Genomic DNA, 19,485 nt, shown 5'->3' on the forward strand with positions numbered 1-19,485 from the left:
GTAGCACAATTTATTAAACAATAATGGAATCTCATGGAAAATAAGCCCTATGTAGACACTCTTAAGAAGCAAAAAATAACATTGCTGACTGACATGTCTACCTCTCCCAAATAAAAACAGGCATAGGTTCTGCTGTTCACTGCACTGACACTGCTACAGCCAAATCACAGTTGAAGGAGGCATGACGTTACTCACATTCCATGAAGAGAACAGTGAATTTGGAGGAGGGAGAGCAGAATAAAAGCAGTATTTTCTTTTTTTCATTTGAAATGACACTAATGTTTATCCCTTTTTTACATTTCCCTCTTCAGACAAATGTATACAGTTGATGTTTTCACTCTTTATTTAAACTGAAAGCTTACCAGTCACTTGGTAACTATAAAATAGTTAGTCTTATTAAGTATCAATAGAAATCAATTACCCACAATATCCTAAAATAAAATGGCTTATCGAATTGTGACAAGATGGATTTCTTCTCACCAGACTGATGGAGCACAGGTTGAGATGAGGCCCCCAGAGAAGGCCTTTGTTCATTATCAGGAGAGGACAATAATGAAGTTGAAGGGGGACTTCCTGCTGAAGATGATGTTGAAGGAGCTTGGGCTGACATCGTAGAAGATGAAGATGATGGAAGTTGTTCAGAACCATCTACTTCCATCGCAGTTTCTGATTCTGTACTAGCTGGCACATTATTACTAGCAGAAGCATCTGTCCGATTAGTCCCACCTTTGATGGAAAAAAAAGGCAAGAGAAACAAAGTCTCAAGGGTAGACTTACTCTGTTTTTACAGAATCTTTTTCATTATTACTCATATGGCATCCATATGCTTAGCTCTTCAACGTGCACTAAAATTTGTAGTTTATACCTCAGAAAGACTGATAATCAAGGCCTTTATATCCATTATAAGCATAATCTCTAGTGTAATTACTACTCTTGGAAAAAAGGAAATAACCTCTGGACCGCGATCTTCCTCGTCCTCGATTACTTTGTGCAACTTCACTAGCTTCTTCAAACCATCTTGACAGCATGTCTGACATCCTCTGCATTAGAGAGACATTAGGACTCTGTTCTCCTGTAAAAACAGCGATGCTTAACATTTTACAAAAGCATTCATTATCCCCCCCATTACTTCTTCACTTAAAAAAAAAAAAAAAAAAAAACCCACAGCAAATTACGTAACTGGTGTTTCCCTGAACCAATGCCACTTTCAGCACCACAGCACAGCAAACTGCCAACTGAACGTGGCATTAAAATATACATATATATATATACATATATATATATATATATATTAATTCTTTCCTCTCATAACTCTCCATTATTCTCTGCTTTACCATTATCTTTTGTAAACACGATATTGTGAACTATATGTCATTCAGTTTCAGATGCTGGTTAGAAAAGAAAGCCCAGATTTTTATGTTTTACCAGCTAATTATAAAATAAGCAATTATATAACAAAAAAAAAAAAAAAAAAAAAAGAAAAGACACGTTTTTAAACATTCCCAGAAAGTTCCTTCATGATTTAGATCTACCTCATGAGGACAGTTAAGTAAAACAGTAGAGTTCTTTTAAGGTTTATATTTTTACATTTTGGATCAAGTTTCAGGATTGCAAAGACACTAAAGCAACAAAATCTTTGCACATGTTCTCTTTAACATAATCCAAAGCATTTTCTTCTCATTTAACTTCTTGTTTTATTACATAGGAAACAAAATTTGTTTCGAGGGAGAAGATTCCATTTGTCAACGGCTGAAATGGAACGCTTGAATCTTTGTGTACTGCATTCTGTTAAGTGTTTTTAATCTATTTATTTCCTTGAATATACTGACATCTCCTAACAAAAAACCATTTCACTGGATGGACCGTTCCACGATACATGTTTGCTCCTTAGCCTCTATGGCAATATGCAAAAGTTTTGTAATCAGTGATCATAGGAAGTGATATCACTGAGAGATGCAATTACTTATCAAGATGCATACACAAAAAATATTTCAGACAAAAGCTGACATTGAAAGATTCTGGAATATATTCAGCAAAAACATGTATGTTGAAAATATGCCTCTTTCAAAGATCAGTTCTGCTACCCGCACAGATGTTATGGAAGCTGAAAGACTGACCAAATATCTGGAGCAATGATATTTGGAGCTGTGAGGGTTGCACATAATTTTCACTGCTCAGATATACCTTGAAAACATAATTAGACATCGCTTTTGTATTATTTGCTTCACAGTTGAGTTTAAGAGATAGTGTTGGGAATAGAGAATGGGAAAAAATCATCCTATATGTAAAAAGCAATGCACCTCAATCTTACCCCAATGTCCACATCTATCCTCATCTCTATACTGTGGGTCTCTGACCTTTGCCTGGGATTCCCCTGCTCCCTTTCTGTACCTCTAGCAGAACAGTTCTGACCTCAAATGTTTAAAACAGAGAATGGAACGCAACAGCTGATAAAAACATGCAGGAGGTGGATAGTGAGGTGAAGAGGGGAATAACAAACAGTTAACAGAAAAATAAGTCACAGGTGACTAGACGCCTGACCAATTCAATTCAACTACTCTCTTGAGCACATCAGTCACTACTCTATCAAATAACACACAGTAAAGATACAGAAGGTTTGCTGTGACAAAAGAAAAATCTAACAGTATCTATACTGGAGGAGTCCTTTTTTTCAAGTTTTACTTTCTCCCTGGAAGATTTACTTGATACAACAGGGAAATGACAACAAGAAGAATGGTGCAGAACATTAACTGATGAAAAAAAAAAAAACAAACCAAACAAACTCAGAAAAGATCTCAGAGAAAAAGCAAAGCAGTAACTAATTTTGACTGGAAACACCTAATATGAGGAGATATACAAACAAGTCTGTAGAATTATGAAAGCACTCAGTGAGCAGAATGCTGCCCTCGATTAACATCAGCCTGACTGAGGAAACTTTTCTGGTGAGAGTATTCACAACGTAGACAGTTTTTGAAACCAGTATAGAACAGCATTACCTGTTCATTTAAAAATAAACACACTTAAGACCTGACTGTTTCTTAAAACACACCAAAAAATGTTATTTGGAGCATTTCCACATTTCAGGAACGCTTAAGAAAAACTGAGAAAAACAAAAGAAACAAACAATCCTTTCCCATCCTGACAATCCCTACCCCACAAGAGCCTACAGATTACCATCTCTCTCCCGTTCACTCTCAGGCCTTGCTCTTGGGCCAGTGTCTGACCAATCCCCTCTTAGCCGCAAACGTTTAACAGGAGGTTGCCGTAACTAGCAAAAAAAGAAGAAGAAGAAAGCTATTATGTAGTCGTTTATATTGAGCTGTACCAAATTTCAAGTTTAAAAATAAACGCTGTATTCCCATTTTCTCAAGATACAAAAAGACTTGTCACACAAAATAAATTTGTATCAGCCATATGCTCAGTCCAACTATGAATAAGCACAACACTGTATCAAAAGGCAGCAATAGTTTTAGCTGTACAGAATTTTATCAGCTTAAATCAATGGCTCTTGGAACTATTACAGCTTCTATTTTACTTGATATTAACTTTACTGTATTAATTGAGGCATTCCATACTGAACAATAAACTCAGCCTGAATTCCACAGAAATATTCAGCCCTTCAGCTAACAATTACATGCAGTCTCATCCTGATGCAATGTAGATTTGTATTCAAGTAAGGAGGAAAAAAAAAAAAAAAAAAAAAAATCATTCAGTCACTGTCAAAGAAATGTTATGAAAAAACTTCAAGCTATCCTGTAATTTTTAATCTTTTTAATTAAAAAAAATTGTGACAAATAGTACAAGAAGAGTACTATGCAGTTAGTGCTACTTCTGCAAGCATGAAAAGAAACAGCCAGAGAGATTTGTACATTCAAAAAGGCAGTTCAGACTTGGGAATTAAGCATGTTGGTTGGCTATTTATGGTTTATAAAAACAAAACCAAACAACAACAAGTAACAACAGCAGTGACCAGTTGTGCTGTCAATTTGAGATTAAATGCAAAACCTCTGAAAGTAAATTAAAGCATTAACGTTCAGGAGCCAGCAGATTTGGGAAGAAAGCTTCATATTCTTTCTGCTCTGCAGAACTTAATGCAAGACTGAAAGAAAAATACCATTTAAATTAAATTATCTAACAAAATGAAATTGCAGAACATATTCTGAGCATACAGAAGAATATTTAGGATCTGCTATTAATAAGTAGTCACAATCTTCCCTCTCTGTAGAAAAGCAGGCAATCAATTCTCCACCTTACATTAGATTGCAATTACATAGGAAAAAGAAAGATGAGAAACCATTTATTTGCGGCATCATTTCTCTGAGTTTCTCTCTGCATTCCTCTGTCTCAATCAGGTAACAGTTTAACTCAGCTGGACGTTCTTCCTCAATCCTACAACTCTCTATCCAAAACAATATTTGCAAAAAAGAACCAATCATCCAGAGGGAATGGGCTTAGATGGAGAATTCAGAAGCATGGGCATGGCGTGAGGGCAGAGATGTTGTAAGTACGGACACAGGAGGACAACACCTTCTCAGCAGCTCAGCAGTGGTACTTCACTGCCCTGCAAAGGTTGGGCCTTAACTACAAGGGTAAATAGAAGGACTAAAAACAAGCATATGGAAGTGAATGGCATGCCATATTGGCAGACCAATAGTTCTCCGGTCAGTGAAGACATCAGGGGGCTGAGAACTCATTGCAAATTCCCTTAAGAGCCCTGTCTCAGGCTTAAGATACAGACTTCTGGACCCCAAGGATTTTATGAAAGAGGGAATGTAAAGCCAGAAAAATGGAGTGGATGGTTGGGGTTGGGTGCAGGAGGAGGGTGAGAGAAATATAATTAATGGTAGTTAAAGAGATTTGCTTTAAATTGATCAGAAAAGTTAGACTAGGAGGGTCAGCATCACTGTAACTGAACAGATAATAAACAATTGTGTTTTGGTTATGCTGCAGAGTCCATTAGTTTTGCTCTGTTGTTGTGGTGGATCATCTCTCTGGTCTACATGCTCTGTATCCCCTTATTTCTGCCCTTAAATGATAACTTCTATCAAAGTGTTTATATTCGACGTCAAGGAATTTGCTTTTGGTGGTGAGGAAAATAACAGAGAATACACCTCGATTACTTGCCAACATTGCTAGTTTTATATCCTGATATCACATAAATGCCTTCTCATTGTTAAAAGAGGGAAAAAAGTCAAGAATGAAAATCAGAGTGATAAAATATATTAAGAATACCATTCTCAAAATAAAAGTCAACATGTAGTACACAGTCAGCTTCGTAAGACAGATGAGAGAAATAAAAAGCTAAATTTGTGCCTCTGTCTACAGAGTATGCAAATTTTGTCACACAATTTGACAGTCACATCTCAATCTAGGAGCAACATCTATCTTCAACTTCAGTCTACTACAGAAAACAGAAGGAAAAAGCTTATTTTCCATTTCACACATGTGGCAAATGGTACATTCTGCTTTCAACTATTAGTTACTCTCTGCTTTAGTCCTCAACTCTACATCCTATTGTAAAAATACTTTAACTGGTTTCATAAAAATCTGTTCGAACAATTGCACTTTGTAATTTCATTGATATTTCAAAAAGCATTTTGGCTAAACTTTTCAAATCTCAGAATGTATCTTGAATTTTATATAGTTCTATAAAATTCTGCTGTTTAATACGACTGAATGATATGGGTACGACAATAACTAAGATCAAGATCCTTGTCCACGAGTATTAAGTTAAAGAGCTCTGTGTCAAAAGCCCTATCATATAACTCCTCTTCCAGTATTTGTCAGAGCTTAAATTTCTCTATGAGCTAGGAAAAGCAAAGTTTCCATCAAAATTTCTCCAATTTCCTACATTACTGGTACCCACAGGTACACAGTGATCATGGTGAAAATGCTAAATTATCATCAAAATAAAGGTAAGAAATGATCTGTGATTCTCATTTCAACACAGGTACTCCAAATTCTCATCAGCCCTGAAAAGTGGCAACAATTTTTTTTTATGAAAGCAAAACACTCCAAAGTTTCAGGTGCAAAAAAGTATTGCCAGATAATCGGAATCCACAAGATAAATTTCTCTGAACGTATCTCCTATCTTGTACGTCTGGATTTAGTTACAGACAAATTACTGCTAACTATGAATCTCTGTGGCACTGGCTTATTTCTGATGTCAAACTGGGAGAAACAGAAAGATGGTGATTTTACATGTGTCCTTCTAGAAACAGCTTATTTTATGAATGGTCAGGGTATCAAGTTCCATTAATATCAGCCTATGCTGAACTTCCCATATAAGGGAAGCAGAATATTTGCCTTTCTCCGGCAAAACCAAGACCTGCTTATTCCTCAAAGTTTCCTTACCAAAATATAGAAGACCCAAAAAAACTAAAACCACAAAATCCCATACCCCCAACACCAGTACTGTAGATACTCTAAAACTATTTTGAAAACAGTGTTTGAGAATCAAATGATGGCTCAAGATTCATTTCAAGGCACGTACAACTGGTAGGATTGACCTGGGGATGGGGAAGAGAAGACATGAAAACAGGTCATCTTAATCACTTGCCTCTTCTCGTCTCTCCTCAGAGGAAGGAACTTTAAGTTCTCGTGCTGTATCATCCTTGGGATCAAACAAGTATATGTAGTCTGAAGAGTAGCTAACAAGGATCTCTTGACCATCTTCACTATAACATAGAGACGTTACTCGGCAAGATTTGTTATTGAGATGAGGAGGAACAAAACGTGCCACCATCCCAATAGTGCCCCTACCAGCATAATTCCCTGTGTGAATGAGAAGAATGAGAAAGAATACATTCACCATTGCAAATTTTCTACAAGTAATTTCAATATACTCCTTAGTTAACATCCAAAGATGATCAGAGAATAGCTAAGCAACCTGCAGTTTTTGTATTAAATTGGTTCTGAGTAATGACAAATCAGATCTTCTGGTGTACAAAAAAAAGCCAAACTGATTTGAACGTTATAGAAAAAGATGAAAGCATACAGACAAACATATGTCATGTATCAACCACATGATGGTATGTGGATACCATCTGTAATGTTTAGTATAGATGGAAATTTAGGAACCGAAGATAATAATAATAATAATGCAATTACATACATTATAACTATATATATATATATATATATACATATATAAAAACAATAATAATGCAATTATGTACCACCACACAAATTTGCAAGGAAGTCATCCTATAGAACTTGGAAAATTTAAGGATATCTTCTCTTTACTTTCTAAAGGATCTAAAAAAATACCAGTTTTTCCTTCTTTGAGACATGATACTGTCACTTTGAGACTGCAGAACTACACAATACATTGGGTTTACATGATAACCAACCTCCATTCTACGTGCTAAAACAATCTTCAATTCCAGTATTACAAACTTGTGAGCAGACGAAAATTACCTATAGGACAGCTTAACAGAGAAAAACAGATTGTTCCAAAAACCTATCATATGCCACATAACTGCAAGGCATATCTGCTTTGGATTAGCACATGGAAAAGCATGTGCAAATTCAGAGTTTGCCATCTCAATGCATAAGGAATAAAGCTGAAAGTTTAGAATAAAAAAAACTAGTTTGCTCACTAGCAGCTATCATGAAATACCTCACTCTCAAAACAAATTAAAAAAATACAATAGCAAAATGCTATATCAATAAGTCCAGAAAATCTACAGTCTTCGAATAGGCTTGCATACCTGAATTCATCTTCTTGTTGTACTGTAATAGGGGCAGGTGTAAAAACGAAAAAGCAGTGGTGTTTTTGTATTGTTTTTGTTGGGTATCTTTTTGTTTTTAAACAAAACTTCTGGGGAAAAGCAGAACCTAACATTTACATTCTACATTTCAATCAGCCTCCCCAGAATCTGTTCCTCAGGCAGTTCTCAAGAACATTGAGATATAATACGAGGGAGAAATCTTATGAAAACATTAGCCTGATGCTGTTTTTTTCTCCTCCGTTACAACAATCAACAGGAAATGCTGCAAAAATGTCACTATGACACTGATTACCTTTATGAATGTGTATACACAGGTATGTATATTAATTTCCACATAAGCTTAAATGTACAGTCATCATGCACTACAAGGAAGAGATACGTTAGTACTACATACTCACTGTAACATATCACTTCATTTTTTTTTTAATAAAATCCTTAGTTAGCATCTAAAGACTGCCAACTCCTAACTGTACAATTTGTAACTTTTCAGAAAAATTATATTAGATATAGCAACGACTTCTGCAAAGCTAAAGAGATTGTATGACATTATAGACTATATAAGATCCTTTCCAGTAAGAAGCTTCCTTATTTGAAGATTTCTATAATTAGCAAATATTAAAGTGAAATGACTCCATTACTGAAAAGCATAGTTCTCAGAGAAGAAAGCTCCACTTCATTCAATATTACATTTCAGCCATTCACCATTTATTTTTGGGGAAAAAAAAAAAAAAAAAAAAAAAAAAAGAACCTGAAATTAAAATTGCTCATAGAGAAGCTTACTATAAAGCATGGTTCTCACCTGTTGCTCTTGTACCAAGCATTCGTCGATCATATATTCTTACTGAGCTATCAGAACAACCCACAGCAAGATAGTACGGGATTGGTGGACAGATAGCAACAGAAGTGGCAGCACGACGACAGTTTATTAAAATATCCTGCACCAAAAGAAAACAAACCCACCATTCAAACAAGAGCTCTGAGCATCTGAAATATAATTTTATTTTTTACTTTAGGATGCAGGCCCATTCATCAAGGAGTAATTCAGAAAGTCAGGTCTGGCCCTGTGAAGACAGGCTGAAAATATGCCAAACAGAAAACCCACTGCAGAGAAGGAAAGCTATCACAGAAATAGATACATCGTGAGATTAAATGAAAGAGAAAAACAAACAAAACAAAGCAAACTAACACAGGACAAATCACAGCAACAAACATTTGAGAAAAGATAAGCATAACAAATACAGATTTATAAACTAGCTTGCACATTGTATTTTCCTATGCAAACATAGGTAACTGCATTTAGTTGGAAAAATACCAAATACGTCAAAACATAATTAGAGTGGATTTCATCTACAGGCAGATAATTGGATAGATTTTAATAGGACAAGGGACCAATGAAATTCCTAAAACTCAGACGTGCAACAGAATTAATCAAGAGCTGTAATCTGGTGTCAGTTTTTTCTTCAATTCAATAATGTTTCTGAATTCCAAACAGTGGAAACAACTAGTATCTTACCTTCTGGGGAATAGTACCATTGACTAATTTGATCTAGTATAAAGTCATTATGAAATCTTTTCTTATGGTGGGACAAAAGATGGCCAAAAACACGAAAGTGCAGCTGATTTTCATCAATAATATTTGCCTCCAACTGCACACTCCACAGTAACTAATGTAAACCAAGCAAATAGATTCAGTTTCAAGGCAGAACCTTTTCTACAGCATCTGAATCATCACACCACGAAAGCTCCTAAAGTGATATCACAATTTAGAAAAAGGGGGATAAAAAAAGAAGAAAAAAAAAAAAAAAAGGAGAAAAAAAAGAGGAATGCTTGAACTTTTTTTTAATGTTTCTTGGGAAAAATGTTGTCATCTCCACCAACGACCCTGAAATCTATTATTTCTAAAAGCCTTACCAGAATTCAAATCCTATGTTTGTATGATGTACAGCTCTACATTTAGGTCATCTTTATTAAAAGATTTCACTCTTACATCTTTACAATCTTCCTTTGTGCAACTTGTTTTGATTCGAGTATCAAACCATCGTACAGTGCCATCTTCACCACAAGAGAGGAAAGTATAGGGATCATTTGGTACTGTCATAATCTGCCCAGCGGAGGGAAAAAAAAAAAAAAGAGCATTAACAATTTGAAAATAAAAGCAGCATCAACATTTTGAGCAACAGTAAAGCCTGATCCACTAATGACTCACATTAAGCCTTCTACCAAGACAATGAAGAAAACTTCATTAATATTTACTGAAAATGAAGAAACATCAAAAGTCTGAGCTACAGAAATTAAAACAAATTTTGTGGTATGGGACAAACAGAAAACACATGTAGAAATAATTATAAGATCTGACCTATTATTTTGTAATAAGCAACATATATCAATTTGCTACAATAACTCAATGGAAGCCGAGTTTATTTTCTATGAAGTATAAGAAGGCAATAAAAACCAAAATCCTCCAAGTCTGAATAACACGAGTCTGCTAATAGCTTTTATTCCCACTGCATTATTTGTACTCGAAACAGTCCCTTGAAGAAACTATGAGTAAAAGACTGTTACTAACCTACTCTCACTTTATTTTTCTACTTTCTAAGAGAGCACTGTATGCACCATTATATTGATCTCTCAAACTAGGAAAGACTCAGATGGCATCTTATGTGTGGTTTCATTCAGGAAGCCCTCCTTAAGACAAAATAAAAACATCACATTAAAGCTGAATTCCACAGGTGGATGAACACACAAGAAGTGACATGATTCTATATGCCATCCCCTAAATACAAAACAGAGGATATTTTAGAAATTGGTGGTGTCTTTATTTATTTGCAATACAGCTATCAGTAACTTAACAGAAATTTACAGAGCTACAAAAATCAGTAATTGTGTAATACGCTAATTGAACATAAGCACAAGATTGATTCTTCAACACTTTTTATACAATGGTTTTTTGTCAAACTCTTAATGACAGTAGATATCTGTAAATCTCACTACCTAAAGTGAGATTACAAAGGTAATCTCTGCAGGATTCACCAATTTTTCACATAACACTCAGTATATTACCTAAAAAAATATGTATGCTCTGCCAATTTTCACTGACAACAAATAAGAAATTAAACAAGGAGAACAAAGTTAACGTTTAAATACCAATGGAATAATAAAATTCTGAGCCACGACTATGATTCTTGCATATGTTAGTGTACTGCATTGAAAAGAGCATTTTTTCACTACACATTTACTCAAATTGATAACTTTATTAGTGGAGTTATTTAAGCCCACTAAATCTTTTCAGCATTTACCTGCGTTGTGGTGGAAAACTTGCAATGAAAACATCTACTTTGTCTCAAGTATTACACTGAATATAGTATAGCAAATAAAATTCAGACTTCTAGCCATGTTTTATGTTTGTTCCTGATTATACCATTTCACAGTACAAATGTAAAAGCAAGTTACATACCAACACTTGGATATGCCCATTTTTATGTGTGGTGCTTATGAACATATAGCAAATTCATAAACATTAAAATAAAGAAACACAGAGGTACATACCCCAATAATAAAGAGTTGTTGATAATAGATTTAAGCTCAAACAACATATTTGAGTTCAAACATTATATAAAAGCATTTTGTCCTGTCAATCCCGTGTATTCAAAAAAAAACAAAACACATAGTGATGTGATAATTTTACTATTTTGAGAATGTCAAGGTAAGAAAAGAAAAGTTGGAACTTGATCTTTAAAATCCCTTCCAACTAGAGCCATTCTATGAATTATTCTGCAATTCTATGGAAGAGCTGTACATTCTTCTCCTATGATGCAATTAACATGAGCAGTAATAAAGCATTTGGCTGAATAAAAATGAACTTGCAATAGCATTTTATAAACAAATTTTCCTACTTACTCTCTTACTCTTTAAGTTCTCCCCAGACTTAAAAATTGTAGACAATTATCTTGCAGTTCATAATGATCTAAACAAATTTCTACATTATTCTTTTTCATTGTTTTTGTACTGCCTGAAACAGTCACAATTTTCAACTTTTAAGTGCAGTATAAATCCAAAATGCATTCAAATTTATAATTAGTACCTCCAGGCCAAATTACGTTAGCTTTTGTTATCTAGAGAATCTGATGAGTCAAAGTTCTATATTTAATACAATGATGTGGTGATATACAGCTGGGTAGTAATATCACAAAATTTTACGTGACTTTCCCACTCCAGAAAACTCTCAGTGATTAAGTTGTATTACACCAGAAGCTGAGGCCACCTCTGAGTCATTTGCTTACTGCATTATACTTCTATACAGCAAGGCCCAAACAAAAAAGGTCTGCTATGCCCAAACAGGCTTTTAATGCTCAAATATCAAACAGATTTAAGAAAGTAACAGAATTTAAAGCCTGAAAAAAATATTTTCTAAACCTACACATCAAAGACTTTTAAAAGATAATTATCAACTTTTTGATATGTAAAATCTCAGTGCAAAACACGCTAAAGAAAAGACATTTTTAAAACAGTCAATGTTGTAATGGGGACTGGGAAATAGCTTCCATTAATGATATTTTAAAATAACAAAAATAGTATTGGATGTCATCATTCAAAACAACAGTAACGCCCTCTTTTAAACATTATTTGCTGAATAAAACTAATCTCCAATACTACCATTTTGTGTGTGCAATACAGCAGTCAAATGGCCATACTCTCTTCAACTAACGAAGCTGAGCTGTACTCCATACAAACAGACATTATTTAAACATAAGACGACTATGTGGTAAATAGTAAATCTTTCGTTTTGATTTGCTGGTCTGTTGGGCAGTCCTTATTTCTTCTAAACTGTTTTTAAATCTTTCTTTTTTGTCTGTTTTGTGGAGTTCAATTTTTTTTTTTTCTTATTAAATTAATATTTGCCTTTGCCATCAGGTCTAATAGTTGGAAAAACACACACCATTGCTACTGCTGACAAACAATATCTTCCAAGAATTGATCAGCATCTTACAGTAGAAATTATAAGTGCTATGTTGTAGCCTCTGTTGACCCTTCTGACCCACAAGGTCAACTGGCAACTGCTTTCACTGAACTTTATCAGTTCAACCATTTTTTAACAGCAACACCTGTTGACAGTCATTGCAGTGTAATCAACCAAATTGTTGGCCTACCCAAGTTCAAGCAAGTCAAAACTGTGACTTCTAGTAATTGTACTGTCATCAAAATTTTCATTTACTGCACTCATAGCAGCTGACCACAAGACCCTACCTAAACTTCAGGCATACAGACTCACTGCTCTAATGACGGACAGGTCTCCTCAGCCCAGAGTCCATAATCATTCCCCTATTCTCATATTCCAAACATTTTTGTGCTTAAAAAAAAAAAAAATAATAAAAAAAAAAATAAAAAAACCTCACAGCTAGCTACCCAGGAAACAGAAACCATCCGAGCCACAGACTGGCTGCTCCTTACATCCATGGCCAGCCATCAAGCAGGTCCTTACTTCGCCAAGAGGTCAGAATGCTGACCTTGACAGACCCCATCCTCAACCGAGGACATTTCAGCTCTAAGAAACAGCATCACTGCCTCCAGATGTTCTTTACCAAAAGGCAGGGTTTATCTGAGGTACAGAGAACATCCAATCAAGTTGCAGAATCCTCACACTAACACACAGACTACTATATATAGTAAGCTCCGGTGGCAACTGAGGCAGTTTAAGCTTCTGGCTGAAGGCCACAGGACTGCTGCTTTTCAAAGGGAACAGTAGTTTCTCAGCAAAAGCAAACTCAAAACTAAAAGAGGAAATGCAGGTCTGGGAGCCTGAAGAACATTTTCCAAAACTGAAAATTAGACTACAGCCTTGAGTTAAATGCAGGAAAAACAACCATATGACAAAATACAACAGATAAACAAACCACAATCCCATAAACGTCTACAGAGTCAATAGTGCCAGGTTTGCTCGACTGTCTGACCTACAAGGCTACCAGCAGACAAAATGTTTTTGTCAAATCCTTTAACTGAATATATCATAACTGTAAGGATACTTCTACTATGTGATCGAAAATGAATTCTCACACAATCTTTCCACACACCTCAAATTCGGTCAGTCTTAACAGATGTAAATCAGATTTTAAAATGTCAAGATTTTTAAATAGTTCATTCATTTTAAAGGCAAAGAAAATTTGTTACAAAATCTCAGCCAAATAATTACAAAAGCGATGGATTCGAGGTTTTTTTTCTTTCGTATGTTATACTTTTAACCTAAGAAGAAAATAGTATAAATTGTCCCATTTTAAAACAATTAAGCTTTACAAGTAACAGACTTTGTAATCATTAAAGTAAATATGCAAATTCAGATCATCTTCCTAAACTACGCAGCACTTCCCTTCTCCGCTTGCCTACTTATATAAACACGACAGACTTTCACGAGAGGATTGAAACACTGGGTCTAAATTTACATATCATCAGTTAACCACAATACAAAACATAGAAATTACCTAAAACTTTAAGTACATTTTTCAGATAAAATTATTCACAAATGCTTAAGTAAGAATTTCTTAGGATTTAAATTGTGAAAAAGCACTGGAAATATTTTTATTGCTCCACCCATCTCCCCCCCAGATAAAATCAAGAGGTACAGCATAGCCACCAACTCCTCCTCTGTCAATTCAGAAGGAAATTCACAGCACAGTTTAAACCATTTTTGCTGCAGATTATGGCTTTCATGAACGTTTATTTAGCTATTTTATTTTCAAAGAAAGCAGTCTTAACTACATTCACTTTTGGGAAATTTTTCAAACAATCTGTTTTTCTTCTAAAGCCTACTCTGTAAGAAAAATAATCAGAAATTGCAGAAGGAAGATTCTTTAATTCTCACTTTCATCATCTAGTTAATACCTTGCACAAAAACACATGAAAATATGTACTCTATCTTAAAATCATCATATGCTTTTGTGTGTTACCTCATAGGTGGTTCCATAGTGGCACGTGTACTGGCATTGTCTGTTGGTCTCTGCATCCTGTTCAACATTAGTATAAAAGATGACCCCATCACCGGAACAAGATACAATCTGTTTGTCATTGGTGCATGGCAGGAATTTTGCACTAAAAATATTAGCCCGGTGTCCTGAGCGAATGGTTGTTAAAACCTACAAGAGAAAAAGAAACCTGCATCAGGTTAATAATTTCAAAGCAAATAATACATTTCAAAGAAAAAAAATACATGTAGGTACTATAAAAGATCACTCAAGTACAGGCTGCTGGCGATGCACAGTTTAATCCCAACAGAAAAGAGAAGCTGCCTTTGCACCACATTTCTTCTAAGAACTAATTGGTTCCACACTGACCTTTGTACTTACCTAAAGTAGTTTGCAAAATGAAAGTTATGAAATGCAACTGACACCTTTTGTTTTTAAAATGCTAGGTAAACATAATCACATCAGGTTTCTCAAAGGAAACCATTTGTCTGGGATGATAATACAGCCAGCCTGCATGCCAGTGACTGATTTAAAAGATATGGAAGAGTGTGGGTAGAGCAGCATTCTAATCCAAGTCAGCTTTATACACTTAAAGAAAAATGATGCTACATGTACAATAAACACACTTTAAAAGAACTGAAGTTTGTAAAAAAGGATATTTTGAAGCCAGTCAAATAAAAGTTGAAGAACACAACCACTGGGCAGAAAAATAGTTTAGGAATTGAATTCAGTCTCAACAAATGCCTTTCACTTTACAATACAGTAGAGAAGCATATACTTTATTGCGCCCTCCCAACTGGTTTTAAACACTTTGTGATGACTCTTTTTTATTTACTAACATACTTTTGATTAGTCTATTAAAACTGAAATAAAAATCCTCGATATACCTTCCTGTGCACTGGTGAAAATTCTACACTTCAGTCCATTTTCCTGCCTGTACATTAAATGCATTTTCACCACCACCTATGGGAAAATGAGATCTACAAAGCTGTTTGCAGTATTAAAATGCCTTCAAAATTTCTACTCAATTAACTTGATCAAATAAAACATTTTGCAAACTAAGCTGCTCTGCCAGTAGTAACCGATGCATAGTATTTTACAACATTCCACTTTCAAACAGTTTACAAAAAAAATTTAAAGGGTATTCAAAGCCTCATACTGGAAGAAAAATAATAATAATTAACCAGAGGAGAACACATTCACTTTATTTCAATAAATCTGTCTATTAATTTAGACTTGTCCACATTTTCAAATCTTCAAAACCCAGATATTCAATTAAATGAAAAACTCATTTCAAAGGAATAACTCAGAACAAGAAGTCCACAGGGTACTCTAGTTCAGCTAATAGTTAAAAATGTATCATCTAACAAATACATATTTGATTTTAGCTGTTGTTACTATGAATTAAGTCACTGAACAGCTTGCAATGGAAGATCATCTAGCTTCAATTCTCCGCTGCCACCCACCAGCCCAGGTTGCCCAGGGTTCCATCCAACCCAAACCTGCACACCTCCAGAGCAGGGGCACCCACAGCTCCTCTGAGCAGCCTATGCCAGTGCCTCACCGCCCTCTGAGTAAAAAGTTTCCTTCCAACAACTAATATAAATCTCCCTCCTTCTAGTTTAAACAAATTCTCCATTGTCCTATCATGATCAGACTGTAAAAGTTGGTCCCTTTCCTGCTAATAAGGTTCCTTCAATTAGTGGAGGGCTACAATGAGGTCTCCCTGCCTTCTCTTCTCCAAGCTAAACAAGCCAACTCCCTCAGGCACTCTTCAAAAGAAATGGTACAGCTCTCTGATCATCTTTGTGGCCTTCCTCTGGACCTGCTCCAACAGCTCCATGTCTTTCTTGCTGGAGGCCCCAGGTCTGGATACAGTAGGGTTAGGGTGGGTTAGGTGGAGCCTTACAAGGGCAGAGCAGACGACAATTACCTCCCTTGCTCTGCTGGCCACTCCTCTTTTGCTGCAGCCTGTGATACTGTAGGCCTGGGCTGCAAGAGCACACTGCTGGCTCATGTCCAGCTTTTTTTCCCCATCAAGATTCTCAAGTCCTTTTCCTGAGAGCTGCTCTCAAAGCTGATTCCACCGTCCATACTGCTGATGTCAGTGTTGAAGACAGGACCAAGTCAAACCCCTGGGGAACACCACCCATCACCAGCCTCCACCTGGACACAGAATCATTGACCACAACCCTCTGGTTGTGATCATCCAATGAATCACAGAATCATGGTGATTGGAAGGGACTTCTGGAGATCATCTAGTCCTAATCCCCTACTGAAGCAATTCCTCATCCACCAAATAGTCCACTCTTCAAATCCATCTCTCTTCGATTTAGACACAAGGACATGGTACTGAATCATGTCAAAGGCCTTGCACAAGCCCAGGCAGACAACATCAGTTTCCCCTTCCTTTGTCCACCAAGCCATCACTCCGTCATAGAAGGCTACCAAATGTGTCAGGCACAACCAATCCTTGATGAAGCTGTGCTGGCTAGTCTTGGATCACCTCCTCATCTTGCAAGTGCTTTTCATATCTCTTCCAAGAGGATTCGCTCCACAAGCTTTCAGGCACAAATGTGAGGCTCAATGGCCTGTAGTTCTTTGGGTCTCCCTTTCTTGTAAATGGGAGTGATGCTTCCATTTTTCCAGTCACTGAGGACTTTGCCTGACAGCCACAACTTCTCAAATATGATGGAGAGTGGCTTGGCAATCACATCAGCCAGTTCACTGAGGACCGCGGGATGCAAAGCCATCTGGTCCCACAGATTAGTATATGTTCAGCCTCATGAGGCAGTCTCTGACTTGCTCCTCTATTACAATGAGAGGGATTTTGCTCCTCCAGCTCCTGCCTGCCAGCCCCCAGCAGGCAGCAAATTTCTCCAGAGAGATTATTTGGAAAGCAAATGGGTGCCACTGTGCCTCTCAGTACGGAGTCCCCAGACATTAAGACTGTTAGCCTTTTTTGAGCAGCACTACTTACGACTTGAGAACCTGACTGGCCATCTCAATGTGGTTGATCTTTTCTAGTTCTGAACCATTAACCACATCCTCTTCTTTCCATCTCCAGAGCTTCCCATTGATTAGGGGGATTTCAGAAGGAACAGGGAGGTTCCTCCTTCTTCTCTGATCAGAGATGAGGATCCAGCCCCCCTTGTCTTGCATATTTTTGCAGTCTGTCTCCTTAGGGTTGGAAGCTTGCTTAGCTTCTTCCTCTTGTACAGATTTAGGACAGGACTGTCAGTTTGCCCATGTCATTGCATGATACCACTGATTGCTGGATACTTCTCAGACTGGTGATTTTCTCTCACAACCTAGCCACCTACCCAAAACATTCATCAATCTGGGTACAATTGCGCCCATGACACCCCTCTCTCTTCCTCCTGCCTCCCCTCCACTTCACTTCCCTCAGGCCCTTAGTGGACTTTCAGATGCTGGAGTTTCCTTCAGCTGTAGGTCTAGGCAGCTCTGACATCACTGGGTAGTCTGTCTGGGTGCACGTGTTAGCCCAGAAATGTTGTAGCCCCCCCATCAGAGTTTCTGCCTCAGCCCAACCATTGTGGTGGATGGTCACCATGTTTGTTTCAATAGAGTGCTGCACCCTGGTGCACCAGATGAGAATAAAATGGCTCATTTTGTGCCCTCTGCCATCCCTCAGTTCCCTGGCCTTATTACACAATGTAGCAATAAAGAGCATTAAAGTATTACAGCATTTATTACCTGCAGAAGATTTTCTATGCCCTTCTAGACTTGCTCTGTACATCCTTTCTCACATAATAACCGAAACAGAAATTTAACACACATGGACAATCTCTCACAGCCTATCATTAGCTACACAGAGTAAAACAACACTACCACCTCACTCCACTTACTCTACTCAACATTTTATTACTGTCATGCAATAGGCTATACTGACAGTAACCGAATAAAAACAGAGGGAAGAGACAATTTCAAACATTTTTCGAACTAGATATAGTTGGAAAAGTTGATATAGTTGGTTAGATATAACGACTCAGATATTTTCACAACTTCTGCATTTCCTTAAGTAACACATGACACAGAAAATCAATTAAAGAGGCAAAAAATTAAAGATTTCAAATTGCAGTTCTTAAGTGCTCATATTATATCTTTGGAACAGGATTACTTATTCACACAGCAATCCTGAAGAATTTATCTCCATCTCTAACGATACATATTTTCCTCCAGGAAACAGTACACAAAATAAGCACACACACTGTGGAAAAGGAAAACAAAGAGGTATAAAACTATTATTATTTGCACATTTTTTAATTTTTTTTTTTTGCCACATCTCTGTTTGACATCCTGCTTATAAAAGCTGTATGTTGTGAAACTGTCCATTTTATTTTAGATCCTACAGCAGCTACTAGGTTGTCATCTCAAAACTTGAAGTGTTTTATGGTGATTTTATTATTATTATTATTTAAGATAAGGAATAAAACAGTAGTTTTTAAGCCACATTAAAAAGTTAAAATAAAAAAAAATAAAACAACAAAGAAGCAGTTTCATTTATTTTCCACTTATTTTTTGTAAAGAGGACTGTTTAAACAAATGCAAGCCAAGTTACTAAGCCTTTCAGGATATGGTTAGAGATTCCATTTAAGATATCTAGCACAGAATCATTTGCAATCCAGCCAGATGAACAGTGTTTCTTTGAAGCAGCCAAAGCCCCTTTAGAAGTAAAAAGGAAGCAAGCCTAATGGAACCTCTTCCTAATGTTAAAAATAGTAATCTCAACTCTGGAAAAGATGTAATCTCTCAGCTGCACTAAACACACTCCAAAG

General features: G+C 36.3%; 1 protein-coding gene across 6 annotated transcripts in view; it reads right to left on the reverse strand.

The window, feature by feature from the left end:
- The window catches only part of DCAF6 (DDB1 and CUL4 associated factor 6), an 81,926-nt gene that overhangs the window by 39,828 nt on the left and 22,613 nt on the right, over positions 1 to 19,485 (reverse strand). For all 6 annotated transcript variants that reach the window (XM_042810725.1, XM_042810724.1, XM_042810723.1 and 3 more), the window contains exons 4-10: positions 14,672 to 14,857; positions 9,721 to 9,834; positions 8,533 to 8,668; positions 6,560 to 6,774; positions 3,175 to 3,268; positions 953 to 1,072; positions 481 to 726 (exon numbers count right to left, since the gene is read on the reverse strand). In XM_042810725.1, coding sequence (XP_042666659.1) covers positions 481 to 726; positions 953 to 1,072; positions 3,175 to 3,268; positions 6,560 to 6,774; positions 8,533 to 8,668; positions 9,721 to 9,834; positions 14,672 to 14,857 — 1,111 coding nt within the window. The remainder of the gene's footprint in view (positions 1 to 480; positions 727 to 952; positions 1,073 to 3,174; positions 3,269 to 6,559; positions 6,775 to 8,532; positions 8,669 to 9,720; positions 9,835 to 14,671; positions 14,858 to 19,485) is intronic.

This window comes from Centrocercus urophasianus, unplaced genomic scaffold (genome assembly GCF_019232065.1).
Source record: "Centrocercus urophasianus isolate 14NV4802_14NV808 unplaced genomic scaffold, USGS_Curo_1.0 seq_12, whole genome shotgun sequence".
In the NCBI taxonomy this organism is placed as follows: domain Eukaryota; kingdom Metazoa; phylum Chordata; class Aves; order Galliformes; family Phasianidae; genus Centrocercus; species Centrocercus urophasianus.